General features: G+C 40.5%; 1 protein-coding gene across 1 annotated transcript in view; it reads left to right on the plus strand.

The window, feature by feature from the left end:
- Window positions 1-16232, plus strand: part of TNFSF11 (TNF superfamily member 11) — a 29362-nt gene extending 13130 nt beyond the window's left edge. Inside the window, exons 2-5 of the mRNA XM_088476351.1 lie at window positions 8707-8865; window positions 9595-9640; window positions 9722-9808; window positions 15531-16232. Coding sequence (XP_088332477.1) covers window positions 8707-8865; window positions 9595-9640; window positions 9722-9808; window positions 15531-15958 — 720 coding nt within the window. The 3' untranslated portion in view covers window positions 15959-16232. The remainder of the gene's footprint in view (window positions 1-8706; window positions 8866-9594; window positions 9641-9721; window positions 9809-15530) is intronic.
- Window positions 16233-16693: the final 461 nt, after the last annotated feature.

Consider the following 16693-nt stretch of genomic DNA (forward strand, 5'->3'; position numbering starts at 1 on the left):
TCAAACGCACTGGCACGCCTGTGTTTCGCAGACCACCCTCCGTCACCTCCCACAAATGGCACTTCCTGTCAATCACTCTGTGATGGATCTGCGTAGTCACTGGCCAGTTCGCAGTGGTCAGTGGCCAGTTTGTACATGCGCACTGTGATCCATATGAATGTGCAGAACGCAACAATCATCCGATTGCGTGCGTAATCGCAGTTGCGATCCTTGCTGAATCAGGCCCACAGTCCTGATGGGTGGAACAGACCTAAAACATCACCATTGTACCACCAGAATATGGTGTAGACCCTATCTTGATGGGACTCTCCCATTCATGGTTCCAGAAATGGCCATAGCCTTGTTATAATGTAGGTATGGTTTTGGTTAAGAGTGAGCAGAGTTGGGCATGGTGTTTGCAGGAACGGGTCTTCTTTGCCAGCTTTGCTTTTGATATAACTATTGATGTTTTGGTTCAACAGCTGGAAAACTCCTAAAATTATCTTAGGTAATAACCATTCCACATATGGCTCCTCCAGCCATGTTACGTTAAATTGGCCCTTTAAATGACCTGAAACAACATGCTGCAGTGCTGCTATATAGCAGTGACTTACATGTTCCACTAAAAGAGAAAATGTGATCAGATCTCACAGGATATTATGTTGTGTGGAAGCTTTCGCAGGCAAACCCAAGTTCCCAAGGCGAATTCTGCGTTTTGCATCTTTTGGCTCATTTCCTATGTGTTCAAGAACAGGAAGTGGTAGAGAAACGTTTAAAGACAAATTAAATAAAAGTTTTCTTGCATAAAAATAAAAATAAAAAACTTCTTCTCCTGAAATACCTTGCTATGCTTTACTGAGCTCTTGTGTATAGTGCAATACAACTAATTTGACTCTCTGATATGTAGTTACTGTACAAAGTATTATCCCTGGGGACATTTTATTTGGGACATCTCATAAAATTACTCTTGTTTACTATGCTGACACCTCTGGCAGATCTCAGGTGTCAGACAGCACTTAATGCTGCCTACTTTCTGCAAATGATAGAAACCACAGGATATGCTGGCTCTCGACATCAGTTTATTGGGACTTCGTGGAATGGAATCTTCAGCTGTTACATTATTGTCTAAATCCTGTTTATTTGTCAATCCGATTCAGAATGGTCAGTGCAGCAGGACAGGAGCGTGCTGCTAATGTGGCAGTGACCTGACCACTCCTGAGATTATTTTAGTAAGAACACTGGTACGTTTGGACAGGGGCAGTGTCATGGTGTAAGATGGGGAATGGAAGCAAGTTGGAAGCCACAGAGAGAGTTAGATATTGTAAGGAGCAGAGGGGTCGATTCAGACCCGGACGCTAAGCTGCGCTCTCTCGCTGCCAAAAGGGGCCAGGTATGCAAATTCCGCGATCGCACTGTCTGGTGTAAAGACACCCTCTATGTCTTAGAGAGCGACGGCAGAGTGAACGTACGTCGGTATAAAGACGCCCACTTTTCTTTCTTAACACACGTCATCTCCAGGAAGTGTATGATTAATCGGAACCATCGAGAGCCATCGGAGCTGCACGCAGTGCTTGAGGTAGTCCCTACCTCACCGCAAGCACTGTGATCACTGCAGCCTGAAATACAACCAAGTGACGTGTACAATGACGCTTCCGTGCTAATTATGCACACCCATAAAACTCTGTTTTGAGGCCCAGACACGCCTGCATTTGCAGCACCACTCCCCCGTTTACAAGCACCTTCCCCTGTTATCACCCACAAATGGCACTATCTGTCACTCAAAGTAGCGCTCAGTCTTTGTGCGAAGATCGCACGATTCCCGATCGCAATGACTGGTTTGCGCACTGCGATGCATGCGCAGAGGGGTGACAATCACCCATTACATGCGTCCGCGGCTTAGCGTCCGGGTCTGAATCGGGCTCAGAGTCCTCAGTAAAAATATGAGGCTTCTGTCGCACTGATGCAGAAAATTCAATTCACCATTAAGGTGAAAACGTCCTTCTAGTTTATGATGATAACACACGCCGCAACCTGCTACCCCTGCAGTTCTGCCCATCGTAGGTGTGAATCTGTGACACTTCCACATACCTGGTATTTATGCTGGGCTCAGTTTTCAATATATAATTTAAGATTGAAGGAGAATTTTGTTATGATCAGCCCCATGGCTGCCTCATCTAAATAATTATATTAACCTGTAGGTGGAAGATTGGAAAAAAAACAGGCTATATTTAGGCAAAAAGGATGTCTGTGATTGGGTTACATTCTACCCCAGATTACCTATTTGGCCAAGTACGCCCCATTGCTGTTGACTCTCAAACACTTCTCACATATATTTGGGTTTTCCAAGCTGCAGTTCAGAATGTTTACTCTGAGCAGTTATTACTATTAGAGATACTCAGGAGCACTGTGCCACAGGGAATGTCATTAATATTGACAGTGCTCACTTAAATGTAGATTAGTATTTTGTTTGATCCTACGGAAGTCCCATTAGGTTATTTGTTGCTTGAGTGTTTGCATGAAAATTGTGTGACTTAGGTAAAGCGTAGGTAAAGCGTAGCATGTTGTTGGTGTGTAGTTTTAAGCTATAATAGTGTTTTAAGGCTGGGGAACAAACCGACAATGAGGAGCTAAATCTTCCCCACTATAGAAGGATCTCGGACTGATGATGTTAGTGAGAGCCAAGCCTTATGTCAGTGGAATACTCTATGCTTGGGGCTAAAGGTTCCTCACAAATATGCCTACTTGCCTGTCTTTCTGGGGGGCCGGGAGTGGCAACCAATTTTTGGGAGGCTCCCGGCTGAAGTGGGAGTAGGCAAGTATGCAGTACAGTGATAAAACAAGTAATCATTGAAACAGAAGAGCACTCTGCTTACAAACTAAGCCCCCTTGGCCAAGTGTCCCATTGTTCTGGGACCCCAAGTAATGGCGTTGAGATTGATAGGTAGTAGTAGGGAATAAAACTGTGGTGCAGACACTTATACCCCTTTTACACCAGAGCTAAAACCCGGGTTATTGCAGGGTTAACCTGGGTAGCTCCTTGGAGTAAAAGGGGAATGGGTTGGATTGCCGGGTTGAGTGACAGAGCAATCCAACCAAGGTAACTTGCGGGGTTTAACACGGGAATAACACGTGAAACCCTGCAGTGTAAACGGCGTGATCCGGGCCATGGTGACGGGAAATTCTGGGTCTGATCCGGATTGGAACCCTGTTCCAACCTCTGGGTCAGACCTGGAATTTTGGTATAAAAGCAGTATTAGGGGTATATTTATATATTTACTAAAGTGTGGTATTTTAGAAGTGGAGATGTTGCTTATAGCAACCAATCAGATTCTAGCTATTATCTTCTAGAAGGTGCTAGATCAATGTTAAGTAGAATGTGATTGGATGCTATGGTCAACATCTTCACTTCTAAAAACGCACACTTTAGTAAATATACCCCTTAATATTTAGTGATGTGTTAATTTATATAATAAGTCACATTTGCAATGGTTAGTGGATTGGTCACTGACTAACTAGACTGCTAGGAAAAGGTAATTGCTGTTTTCCTCTGCCTCCCTGAGAACAATCCCCACTGAAAAACTTTATTGAAAGATGCTACTTGGATGCTCTTGGCTGTAAGTTATTACTATATTAATCGTTAGTTAAGAATTTGAAAGTTTCAGGAGCCTTGAAACATGTTTCTTTGCACTTCTTTTTAATCGTAGCAATAGAACACATCCCATAGGCAAACTCAGGGGGAGGGGGTGGGGGGGGGTTCCGGTTGCCTGGAAACCCCCCTCCCCAGCCCACATTAGAAATAGTAACATAGAATTTTACTAGTGTTGCATTTTCCTCTCAGTATCACAAATTAAATAATTAACACAACCTGTGGATCTTTTAACATATGTCAACCAGTAATAAATACACCTGTGCGCCAACTAGATTTGGAAAACATGCACTGTTAGGGGTGCACTGCTATGTATAGACCATCAATAGGCTTAATTATGAATACCATATAATATTACACTATCCAGTGCATGATGAGCCCAATACGTACATATATGTAAAGGGCAGTGATAGGTTCTTCTGCTGCTCCCCCAGACTCCCGGACTTGCCCCCATACTCTGCAATGGTGCCCACATCTAAAATAAAATCACTCAGCTCAGGCAGGATGGCCCTAGTGCTACATCTAATGGCTTACTGTGATTGCTGGTCCTGTATATTCTGGAGTTATGACTCACAATACACTTTGTATGATGCATATTAAAGCTGGATAAGTGCTAATTATGCCCTATTCATTTACTGGCCACACGCACTCTAAAATCCAGCATTTGGAAACCCCCCTCTAGGAATCCTGCGTTTGCCAATGCATCTTATTACTTAGAAGACAATGCCGAAGCAGCTGAGTGATACTGTGCTTCCTAGTAATATTGTCTGACAGGGGTAGAAGTAGTATTAACCCTTCACTATGCCAGTCTTGATGGATCTGCGGTCATGGGCGCAGCCATGTTGGTCCGTATCACCTGACTAGTCTTTCCCAATGGTAGTCCTGCGGTCACTCAGCTGATCTTCTGATCCAATGACCAACTACCTAAGGGTATTTAGTCTGACTCCAGGAACAAGAAGCTGCTGTTCAACTTCGCTACTTCCAGTGATTACTTGCTGCAGCACTGTTCCAGGGTCCACGTTCCTTCCTGCTAGTGATATATTCCTAGTGACCTTCATCAGCATGTGTTCTCAGTACACCATCCCTATACTGACCCCTAGTGTCGTTCTTCCGTTTCATCCTGCATCTTCATCACCAGCGTGTGTACTCATTACAGTATCCATGTAGTTACAAGTTTCCTTCAGTGCAAAACCAGTACACGAACTCATAGTATTCTTTGCATTCATTATTCTGCATACTCCTCTCTGCTTCATATCGTTACACGGCGTACGCAATCTCTCAGTCATCTTACTCCTAGTGTCATCTCCCAGTCTCCTTGTCACTCCCAGGTACCTAACCAGAGGGCCACAACCTTATCACTTGGTGCAGCAAAAACCCAAATCCCAATAGGAGGGGTCACTGGTGAAGACCACCAAGTGGGTTAGACTCCGCACCTCTGGTTAGGTCTAGCCAACACCTGGGTTTGACCGTTAAGGAGGACATTGTTACTGTCACCCCATCAGTTGCTTCCTAACCCCCTGGCTCCCAGTCCTCCAACTGAGGATTTCCTTGTGCCGGATTGTGACAGTTTGAACAGCCAAACATGCAAGCCACCAGGTTCCAGGGTGAAGTGGTTTTTCAAGACCTACTCCTCCGTATGGGTGCGCAAGAAGTAGCCCAGCAACTCATGGGACAACAGTTGCAAGAAGTTTTCACTCAACTAAAATTCATTAATTCTGTTCTTGCTACTTGGACTCCAGTTCCGTTTCAAGTTCCGCCAGTAAAACTTCTTGTGTCTATTTCTCCAGAGCTTCATTCTCGAGTATCATTGACTTCTACTGAAGAATTTTTTCCTGAATGTGTAAACCAACCTCTCAGTAGTCCTCTGACCTTCCAGCTACCTAACATCTGTAACCCTGTTCAGCTAACTGTTCTCTACCATCTATTAGAGCAACTTCAAAGTCTTCTCCCTAAATATTTTCAAATATCTTCAAAGTTTTCTGGTGCTGCCCCTGATTTAACCAAAACTTCTCTCATGCAAAATAAAGTGAGGCATCGTAGTTACCCACGCCCTAAGCTTACTGGTCTCTGTTTAAATTGTGGGAAGGCTGACCATTTTATTAAGAACCGTCTCCTTCGCCAACCAAGAGGTGATAACAAGTGTAAGATTTCCAATATCCATGACCTCAGTTCCTGTACCCAGCCATCTGCAGCTTCAGTTCCCTCAACTCCGAGCAAGGGGGTAATGTCTACCATACAAAACAAGGTTCAAGTTTGTGATTGGGGCCCTGTTACAAGATGCTTCTACCCTTGACTAGAGAATTTAGGGAGATTATTCCAGCCTTCTAAAGTCAGAGAGACTCCACATTTTGTTTGTTCCGGTCTCAATCTGAATGTTGTGGGTTCTACTCTCAGCCTGGGTTCTCCTCACCCTAGTGGGACACTTCAGTCTGCAGGCCGGTAGAGGGTATTTGATTTAGTAACCTCAGAGGAGGCATATGGGCCATTACCTTCAGAAGAAAACCCTGTCTTGTTAGCTTCAAGAGACATATCTGAGTCCTCAGCGCCAGTTGACGTACTATATGCCAAAATTTCTAGAGGAAATCTTAATACCGTTGAGGCGGTCGCGAAATCTGGTCAGCCACTTCTTGAATGTGCCACTGTCCTAACTACTGGCAAGGATCAATTTCAGGAAGAGTTATCTGAACCTTCATATTTAATTTCTTCCAGTTTGAGTTTCTCGCCCCAGGGGAGAAATTTCAGTTTCATACCCTGGGGGGGGGGGTTTCAAGTGTCATACCCTAGGAGGGATCTTCAAGTGTTATACACCAGAAGGGGTCATCAGGAGTCATACCCCAGGAGGGGTCTTCAGGTGGTGTTACACCCCAGGAGGGGTCTTCAGGTGTTATACCCCAGGAGGGGTTTTCGGGTGTTATACCCCAAGAGGGGGTTTAAGGTTTCGTACCCCAGAAGGGGGCTTTCAGTGTTATGTCTCAGAAGGGAAAAAATTCTAATTTAAGGTCCAAGAAGCCTTTATGTGCTCAGTCTGGTCCATCACCTTCTGTTAAAAACAAGACCTCGCTGGTAAAGATCAGTCCTGCAATTAAAGCTTTTAATACCAAGCAAATTCCCCAGGGAGCGGATAAATGCATGGAGGGCTTAACATTCGTGATCACAGGGGTCTTGGAATCTATAAAAAAAGATGAAGTAGTAAAACCAACTATCTTATTATGGGCCATGAAGGTGGAGACACTAAGCGAGAGAAAGCAAAGCGTTTTGGGACCAAGGTTATTGATGTGGATGGCCTGTTTGAATTAACATCTCGTTTACTATGAAATCATCATCTGAGCATATCATCTCAGGGAGCAACGGTTTGTGTGATACTAATTCTAACTTGCCATTAGATTCTACCCATTCCGGGACTTTTCAAAGTTCGCCTTCTCTAGTTCCAACAATTTCTAGTTACAATTCAGCTCCACTCCGCTGTTCAAGGGCCTTTTCAACTACTGCTGTCTCCAATCCTGTTTCGTGTAAGGATCTATCTGTCTACGATCTCTTACTCTCTATCTACAGTGTCTCACTCTCTGGGGGGGCTTCTACATCTATCTATCTACAGTCTCTCGCTCTCTGGGGTGCTTCTACATCTATCTATAGTCTCTCACTCATTGGGAGGTTTCTACATCTATCTATCTACAGTCTCACTTTCTGGGAGGTTTCTACACCTATCTACAGTCTCTCTGGGGTGTTTCTACATCTATCTATCAATACTACAGTCTCACACTCTCTGGGGTAGATTCTACATCTCTGACATTTGGCCCTCAAGGTCCTTGCAAGGGCAGCAAGGCCCTTTTTACCTTGTTGGATGTTACCCTATTGTTGCTCTGTGCAAAGGGGCACAAAAATGTAGATCTGCCACTGGGATACAGCAAATGTGACACCATCTGCACTTATTTTTATTACCTTTATTTAATTTATCTTGGATATACATATGACAATAGAATACCACTAAAAACATACTCAAACAGCATCTGGACATTTTTGTTATTGTATCAAAAATAATATAACAAAATTAAAATAAGATCCTGGAAGCTTGAGACTGGGTCACATCTGTTTATTCTCACAGAAGGGAATACCCAGGTCCTTTGCAGATTTTGAATATTTTTGAGGAGCTTTGGACAGTTACCGCTGACTCACTAAATGTTGTAAATCTATTTGAGCTTAACTCTGATCATTACTATGAACCCATTAGGACTAGATATTTGATTATCATAGTTGGATCATATTTGGGCCCAATTGGGTAGTGATTAATCAGCTGAAGTACAGCGATACCCAACAACTGTTGATTATTACCTGTAAATCATACCCCTATGGGTTATCAATACATTTTTTTGATACCTACTGATGAAGTCGAAAGACAAAACGCATAGGGTTTACCAGTTACGGTTCCATTGACCAGTTGTATGAAGATTCCCTCCCTATTGAGCTCACACCTGTTTAAAGATATTAAAGTGTTTGGAAGGAATATATCCCTTTTCTTCACATCTTCTGAAAAATAGACGTTTACTGTGAACAGACTACAGCAAAAACTATGTTCTGAATCCTGAAAGAAAGTACTCTTTAGGTGTGGATTGTCTAAAGCGCCACTGTGTGACACAATTTGTGTTTTAAAATTAAAATATGAATTACATTGCTGAGCACTCCAAATAAGGACATAAAAGTAGGGTATATGCAGAAACGTGTTTGGTACGTGAGGTACTGGAAAAAGTGGGTAGGAACTGTAGGGATTGAAGGTGGGGGAATGTCAGTAGTCCTCAATGTTTTATGTTTGGGGGGGGGAATAATGACATTGTAGTTGCTGTACCATTGTTCAGCTTTAATTTTATCTGACTAAGGTTATTATCAAAATTAGGGAGATGTCGGTGTGCAATTAATCTTCCTTATTTGTCAATATCTGATTTTTTTACATACACCATTTACAATGGCGTTCAGTGCAGTGGGTGTAAGGTGGTCCTATCAGAGTTACATCTAGTGCAGTAAATATAAGATTGTCATGTTAACACTTATGTATTTCTAACTGTCATTACACGTATATATTTTTAAAGGTGGAACCATGCTGGCTGAGTGAGAGAGAGATGCAGTGCTTGAGAGCTATTTTGAAGACAAGAGATGCACCACACAGCAAGGAAGCAATTTCAGATGATGAAGGGAAATTAAATCTATGTGATGGAATGAGGCTGGCGTTTAATGCAGCCATACAGAAGGTATCTGCACTAAACTGAGTTCATGTTTATAACCAAATGCTAAAGCCCTTTTGAAGAAGCCACTTCCTGTGTGGAAGCTTTTACAATCTGTTTCCTTCATATTCATTTCACACACTATTTTTGCTCCACACTCCATTGTAATAAGAAAGCATTGAAAATGTTTCCGATTGAAATCAATTACTAACATTAAATACTCAGGCACAAAGGCAAACCCAGACAGCTGATCTAAATATAGGTATCATTGATCTGTTTATTAGTAAAGCTAATTGATTGTGCACAAGGACCGTATAACAAAAATGGGGCAGAGTCTATAGATGCAGCATCTAATGTTAGTTGTACATTAGGTATTAAGGGGTCTATGTAATAAGCCGTGGATAGAGATAAAGTGAATGGAGATAAAGTACCAACCAATCAGCTCCTAACTGTCATTTTCCAAACACAGCCTGTAACATCACAGTTAGGAGCTGATTGGCTGTTACTTTATCTACATCCACGGCTTAGAAATAGACCCCATTATGCTTCGTACTGTATTTTTAGCACAGTTTGTTTCGCCTGCGTTCCATCCAACAAACAGATCGTAGCTTGGATTCAAGCATGGACACCAATATGACCAATCTCTTACAGTATTATCATCTTGTTATATATGAGATTTGTGTTATGCTTTTTCAGCTGAACTACATTTAGAGTTTTGTTTGTTGGCTTAACATTTTATTCTTATTTCACTTTTAGGAAGAACAAGAGTTAATTTCAGAAAAAGTGTCTCATACAGGAAATGGTAAGTTGAATGATAATTATTCATAACCATTTCTTTTCTTCTGTATGCATTTTGCATTATGTAATTTCTTTTTATTTGCAGCTATAATGGAGGGATCAGTCTTGCCCAGTAACAGCAATCATCAGACATGGCCGATTGCACATCTTACGTTTGGCAATCATACAGCAGGTGAGTGGATTTATTTTTGTGAAGAATGTAATAGTCTCAGTTTTTGGCAAGGTACAATTAGAAAAAAAGGTACTGCCATATTTATTCAAGAGACGTTCACCAAAGTTAAGAGTTTCATATACAACTCATCACATATTGACATCCCATTATTATTAATATTATTATTATTTTTTATTTAATTATTTTAATTAATTCATTTTGAACACAAATCTGGTTTAATAAGCTGCGCTTCCACAAACCCCCTTAAAATATAGACAGATTAAGAGTTGCTTCTGGTCAACGAGATTGCTTGAACTTCATGCAGTTTGAGGTATTTGTTGAACATAATATGGAGCCTTTTTTTAGCATATGTATTTAAGTGGCAATAATTAGTTATTAACCACTTAAATGGCTAATATTTTTTTAACAAAAATACGCTCACAAATTTATATTTTTTCATGATTGAATTAGGTCAACAACATCTCTTTATAACTTGTCCAACACAATTTTATTAAAGAAAAAATAAATATATATATATCAGCCATCAATATATCAGCATATCAATGATCGGACCACTGCGACTTTTCTTTTCCCTGGTGGCTGCTTCTCTCTGCAGCCGCCGGTTGGGGATCCTGCCTTGCTGCCCTAGATTGGCAGCATAGCAGACACTGGGGGAGGGTGCAGGGATGCAGGGGGGCCGGGAGGTTCCTCAGTCTTTGGTGGCTGCTGAAAGATTATTTTCGGCAGCCTCCCAGTGTGTATTTCTGACTGGTCGCATTGTGTGTGACCATGTCAGGTAACGCACAGCCTGGCGTGGTTGCAAACGGTGTGGTCATAAAAACGATACGACCACTTCAGGCAAGTTATTTAAGGGGCCAAAGCATTTAATATATATTTTATGAGGGCACAATTATTTAATTAATTAATTACTGGAGCAATCTAATCAGAGGCGTAGCTAGACCTATGAGGGCCCCATGGCAAACATTCCAATGCATTAAATTATTGTGCCCCTCATAAAAATATATATATTCATTGTTTTGGCTCCTTATTAAGCATTAATTGTTTCTACAGTAAAAAAATATGTTGAAAATGACATCTTATTAGTTTGTAGCCAGAAAGATAGAATTTTCACCAGTCAGAGACATTTTCCAGTGCTGTCTCCACGAATTTTGAGTTGTTTATCAAGCCCACCTCAAATCACCAAATATTGCCAACTTTTTTGCATGTTAAGCATCCAAATCACTGGTTAATAAATCCGATGATTTTGACGGCATAATCTAATGCTGCATCCACGCTGGACGATATAACATGCATACAGCCAATGAACAATTTATTGTCTCAACTATTGGCCAGTGCATACACCCAATACATCTGTGAACAACGTCTTTCACAGATATATTGCATCGACCGTGCTGAATGGTAGATGTGATATGCCTGATAGACATATCATTCACATCTGCACGCGTGTACAGGTGACCGACCGACCCATATGCTGGCCACAGGAACCTGCAACAGTGATGTCACAAATGGTTTCTGTGGCCAGACCTTGAGTGACTGATTGATAAGTGTGTATACACATATCGTTTGTGTAGAACACTTACCAAATCATTGAATCATTTGGCCCATCGGGCGGGCAACCCATCCATTGTTCTGTTGTGTACAGAGAACAGAACTGTGCCCCATCACTGATCCCTAGGATGCCCAACATTATAAAGGATGTTTTCAAATAGTTTTCAAGCTAAGTGACACAGAAGAGTTAATAGCTAGTGAGAATTTCACCGTTATTAATACATTCGGAATCTGCTGTTCATTGCAGCAAAGAACATATATATATTTTGTTTCACAAATTCTGTTTTCCAGTTGCCCAATATAGAAGGACTACTTCACTGCAGAGCAGTTATTTATTATTTACCCTCCTTATGCAATTTCGGTCCCCGAATTTAAGTTGATATACAGATTTTTTAAAACATGAATTATGAAGAAACATGCTTTGAAGGTTCATATTTTCCTTCACAAGAGAATATAAGCTTTTACCTTTTGTATGCCTTTTAGTTACACCTCCTTATGTTGCACCATGCTGGACACCACATAGTTACAGAGGAGGGGAAATTGATTTAAAATTCAGACTTGTTGGCTAACTGGTCTCTTGACACAGAATGCTAAGATAATTACGTGATCAAATTTCCCCTTTGAAATAACTAATTGTCTCTCCTGAGGTGTTCCTATCCAGACTCCAATAGTAATTAATCCATTCTGAGGAATCTTTTATACAGACATATTTTGACATTCAGGGGCATATTTATCACAATCCGCATTTTTAATAAATTCGCAAAGTGAAGATGAATTTTTACTAAAATGCTCTTACCAAGAGATTGGCTCCAATAAGAACCCATCTTGGCGAAGAGTTGGAAGCAGTGTGATGGCGTAATGCTATTACACTGCTTCCTGGTTCAGGTACCTCACGCACACTGCACATTCACAAGTGCGGTCCAAAATGGAGGGACCTCCTATATCTGCTGCGGTCCCTCCTTAATACATTCAGGATCCTATCTTTTTGGGTATCCATCAAAAATGGGTGTTTTCGGGAAATATCCCGCAAATGTTATTTCATAAAAAGGCCCCTAATTCTGGTTGGACCTATCACAAGAGGCAGTGAGATTCAGATTTTGTTCCTGCCCTGTTGACCGTAAGACATACTTGTATTGTCTTGGAATTGCCGGGAAAATCTCAAATTTCAATGCGCTGTTCCAGACTTCGGAGATGTTAGCCCAGCCCCCCAGATCCTGCCCACTTCCATACTAACGTGAGATTTGCAGTGTGTCATAATTTGAAGTTGTAATTAATAAACTTTTATGGGTGCTGAATATGAGAAATGCTAGACAAGAGTTGTGTAGAAAGGACATAGGTTTAGCAGTGGAGACTCCATTTGTAGTGTAAATAATGTATACCAGATCATGTATACCAGTTTCTGGTCTCCTCAAATATACTTCAGCATCATTTTTAGATGAGGCATTTTGATTAGGTGTAGGGAAAATGCAAATATTTATTTTTCCAATTCTTCTGTATCCAAAATGGGAAATAAGTGTAAGCACTTACACTTATTGGTGAAGGTGAAGGTGAAATGTTTTTATTTATGAGAGAATTGGCAAGTATTAAAATCTAGGTTCTAATATAAATATATATATATATATATATATATATATATGTCTTCCTTGGAGAAGAGTACATGTATTGTATGTCGAACAAGTGATGCAGAATTATAATTTTTTACCTGATTAACTGTTCTTTTTACTATACACGGTTAACATTCTAGATAACTGAATAAGGCCAAGTGTCCATATAATATTACCTCAGAAAAGAGTCATCAAAACAAACCAAGGGAACCAATATTTATGTAGCCATATATTTACATTCTGGACAGCCGCCTCGGCTAATCATTCATCGAAGTAGTAAAAACAAAAGACTTTCACAAAAATCATTGTACAATACAGATGTATTTCCACTAACGTTCCCCTCAATTTATTTTTAATGGCTCCTCCAAAAATCTGGCATTTATGTCACTTGTGCAATCATGTTTGACCACCCAGACATAAGGTCTGTGAGTTCACTTTGTAATACTTGACCAGAACTTGGCTAAAATTATTACATGATTTTAACCAAACCATACGAACTCTTGCCAAAAATTTCTGGGATATTTTTATATTCTTCTTTAAATATATGATTTTTTTTTCTAGATTCCAGTCTCCTGTCCTAAACAAATATTGACCGGTCACCCACTTGCCTAATCACTGAGCAGAAGTATTCTTTGTAATGGTTTCCTTAGTTACTTAACTGTAATGTTTATATTTTTACAAACAAATGAAAAGATGTTATCCAATAGTGGTGTGCATAGATACCACAATAATAAATGACCATCTTTATTTATATATTCCAAAATGGATTATTGACTGTAATAATAATTAAAAGGGGAAATATTAAAGGTATATAGAGAATTTAGTGATCAAAAATATTTATTTTTAAAAAGATAGTAAAAAATCTGCAATTGGTGCACCATTTTAACACAGATTTGCATATTTCACCACTCTGTAGAAAGTCCTCGATAGGAATTTGAATATTATGAATGCGTATATTGGCAAAAGGAAAAAAAAAGTGACTTCGAAGTCCTACCCACTATTGCTTTTGTAACACACCCAATATAAACTATTATTTCTCCAAAATACTGCTCATTGCCTATCTATGTTTTTCTTAACTTAAGAAAATATTGTTTTTATGGGAGCTATGCACTAAACCTTGGCGAGAGATAAAGTGGATGATGATGAAATACCAACCAGTCAGTTCCTAACTCCGTTTACAGGCAGGGTTTAAAAAATGACAGGAGCTGATTGGTTGGTACTTTATCTCTCTCCACGGCTTAGTGCATAGACCCAAATTTCCTTTGTCGCATTTGCATATTGTAGTGATGTTAACATTTGTGAGCCCATAATGTGCTGTCTTTTATAAAAAGGGATACTGGATGGTATAAATCGCATAATTTCAGTTTATACAGTAATTTACAAAATGCTCTATATCGAGTGTCTGATTCCTATTATTATTATTATCCTTTTTTATATTGCGCCACAAGTGTTCCGCCGCGTCTTACATAGTACATAGAACTAATAAGTGGACAAGAAAAAAGTAACTTACTGTACATTACAGTGAAGGACAAGGACATAACTTATATACATTGCTGCAATAGTGATTAAAGCACTCACAATAAGTAGCAGGGAGTTGGCAGTCACGTGTTAGGTGCCCTTATGGGGAGTAAGGAGTAGAAGAAAGTATAAGGAGAAGCACGTGAGGGAAGAGGTCCCTGCTCGTGAGAGCTTACATTCTAAAGGAATTCCTAGCCTCTCTGAGGACATGTAACAATAAAGTAATTTGGTGGGGTTATTATGGCATTGTTGTCGCCCAGTAAAACAGGATCGCTCTACTAAATGTCTAGTCCAGTCCCCACCCTTTCTCTCAGGACCTGATTCAGCAAGGTTCGCAGTTGCTAATACACACGCAATCGGCCGATTGTTGCGTTCTGCGCATGCATATGCATTGCAGTGCTGGAACCAGCCACTGCGATCGGGACTGCAATCGCAGTGACCCGGCAGACCCATCGCAGAGTGATTGACAGGTTGTGCCTTTTGGGGGTGGTGACAGGGGGTGGTCGGCAAAATGCAAGTGTGCCAGTGCGATCTAATAATGCAGTTATCTATCCTGAATTAAAAAAAACACCCTTCTCATCAACTGATTAATTCAACCCAGGTAACTGCAATAGTAAATTAATTAGGAAGCTTGGCTGTAGACCAGAGATAACCAAACTTCAGGTATTAGAGATATACATGGTTGAGCACAGGTGACTTAATTAGTACCTTAGTCAATTTGATCTAACCTATCTCTAAAACCTGAACTGTTGGGGAGCCTTGAGGACCGCATTTGGGAACCTCTGGTGTAGACTATTTTGTAACAGATGTTGGAGATATTAAATAACAGGTATTATCACACTTACAGACACATTGAGCTTAACATATTGTAAATTCTAATTGTATAGAACCAGATGAAGGCAATACCGACCCCTCATCATTTACAGCAGTAACATCTTAGCCTAGTTGTATCATGTAGCATTACTGAGTGCACACAGTAAGAGAATGTTACAGTGACTTGAGACTACTGAGGCTGTTGATATAATAAATTTACATTTTTTTTTTCTTTTAAGATGGCCGTTCCATCGTGCACCTGAAGTCTTGGAATAACAAGCTAGGTTGGGCAAACGAACAAAACATGAGCTACAACAATGGAACATTGAAAATCTCACAAGATGGATTTTATTTTGTCTATGCTAACATTTGCTTTCGACACCACAAAGCAGCATGGAAGCTTTCCCAAGAAGCCTTGCAGCTCATGCTTTATGTTTGCAAAACAAATAAAAGTGGAAGACCTCCTGAAACCTTAATGAAGGGAGGAAGCACTGCAGTGTGGTCAAATAGCTCATTGTATAACTTTTATTCTGTTTACCAAGGAGGTGTTTTCAAATTGAGCGCTGGAGAGGAAATATTTATCAAAGCTTCAAATGCTGCTCTATTGGACCCTGCCCAGGAAGCAACCTACTTTGGGGCCTTCAAGATTCTTGCCTTACACGTATAATATTGTGTATTCATTATTCTTCATTTGCTAGATACAATATAGAAAAAAATATTTTCCCCCAAACTGAAGGGCTACAGTGTTGTGGAAGTCCAGGAAACTGCTATCTCTCACATGTACTGTAAATTATGATTCCTGGGCATTTAAGAAGGGAACCATTTTATTTTTAATAAGACAGTGCATATCCTACAGTGCCTAATTTATACAGCAACAAAAGGGAATATTGTGCCAAAGTTGGGTTTTTACAGACATTTTGAGGTCTTCCTTTTAAAGAGCGTTTCGAAGAACCGAATTCTGAGTATTCCTCCTCAGTATAATGACTTCCAATGTATTCATGCTGGCATATGACTTTTTTATCATTATTAATTGTTCTATACTAGGTGTGCATATGAAACCTGTAACCATGCAAGGATAGTGTTATTGCTGAGTTCAGAAAGTAAATGATACATTTGTTAAGGATCACAGTTGCCTGCTATGTACAGTATGTGCTAACAGTTCTCACTGAATCTGTACAGGAGACACACGAATTTTGGGAGAGTAGACCCAAGAGCATTTTGCTGTCTAGGGTCTCACCTAGGTCATTTGCTCATCGTGGATGGATGGTGTCATTGTGGCCCCATTTCCCACTCATTGCGGCATTGTACAGCAGGGGAGATGGGGCTGCCATTACGCAATTCATGGTTTAATGTCCCACACTCCTCTGCTGCACATGGAGGACAAGACGTTAGCAAGTATGAC

This window comes from Taudactylus pleione, unplaced genomic scaffold, assembly GCF_031769625.1.
Source record: "Taudactylus pleione unplaced genomic scaffold, aTauple2 ptg000005l, whole genome shotgun sequence".
Classification (NCBI taxonomy): domain Eukaryota; kingdom Metazoa; phylum Chordata; class Amphibia; order Anura; family Myobatrachidae; genus Taudactylus; species Taudactylus pleione.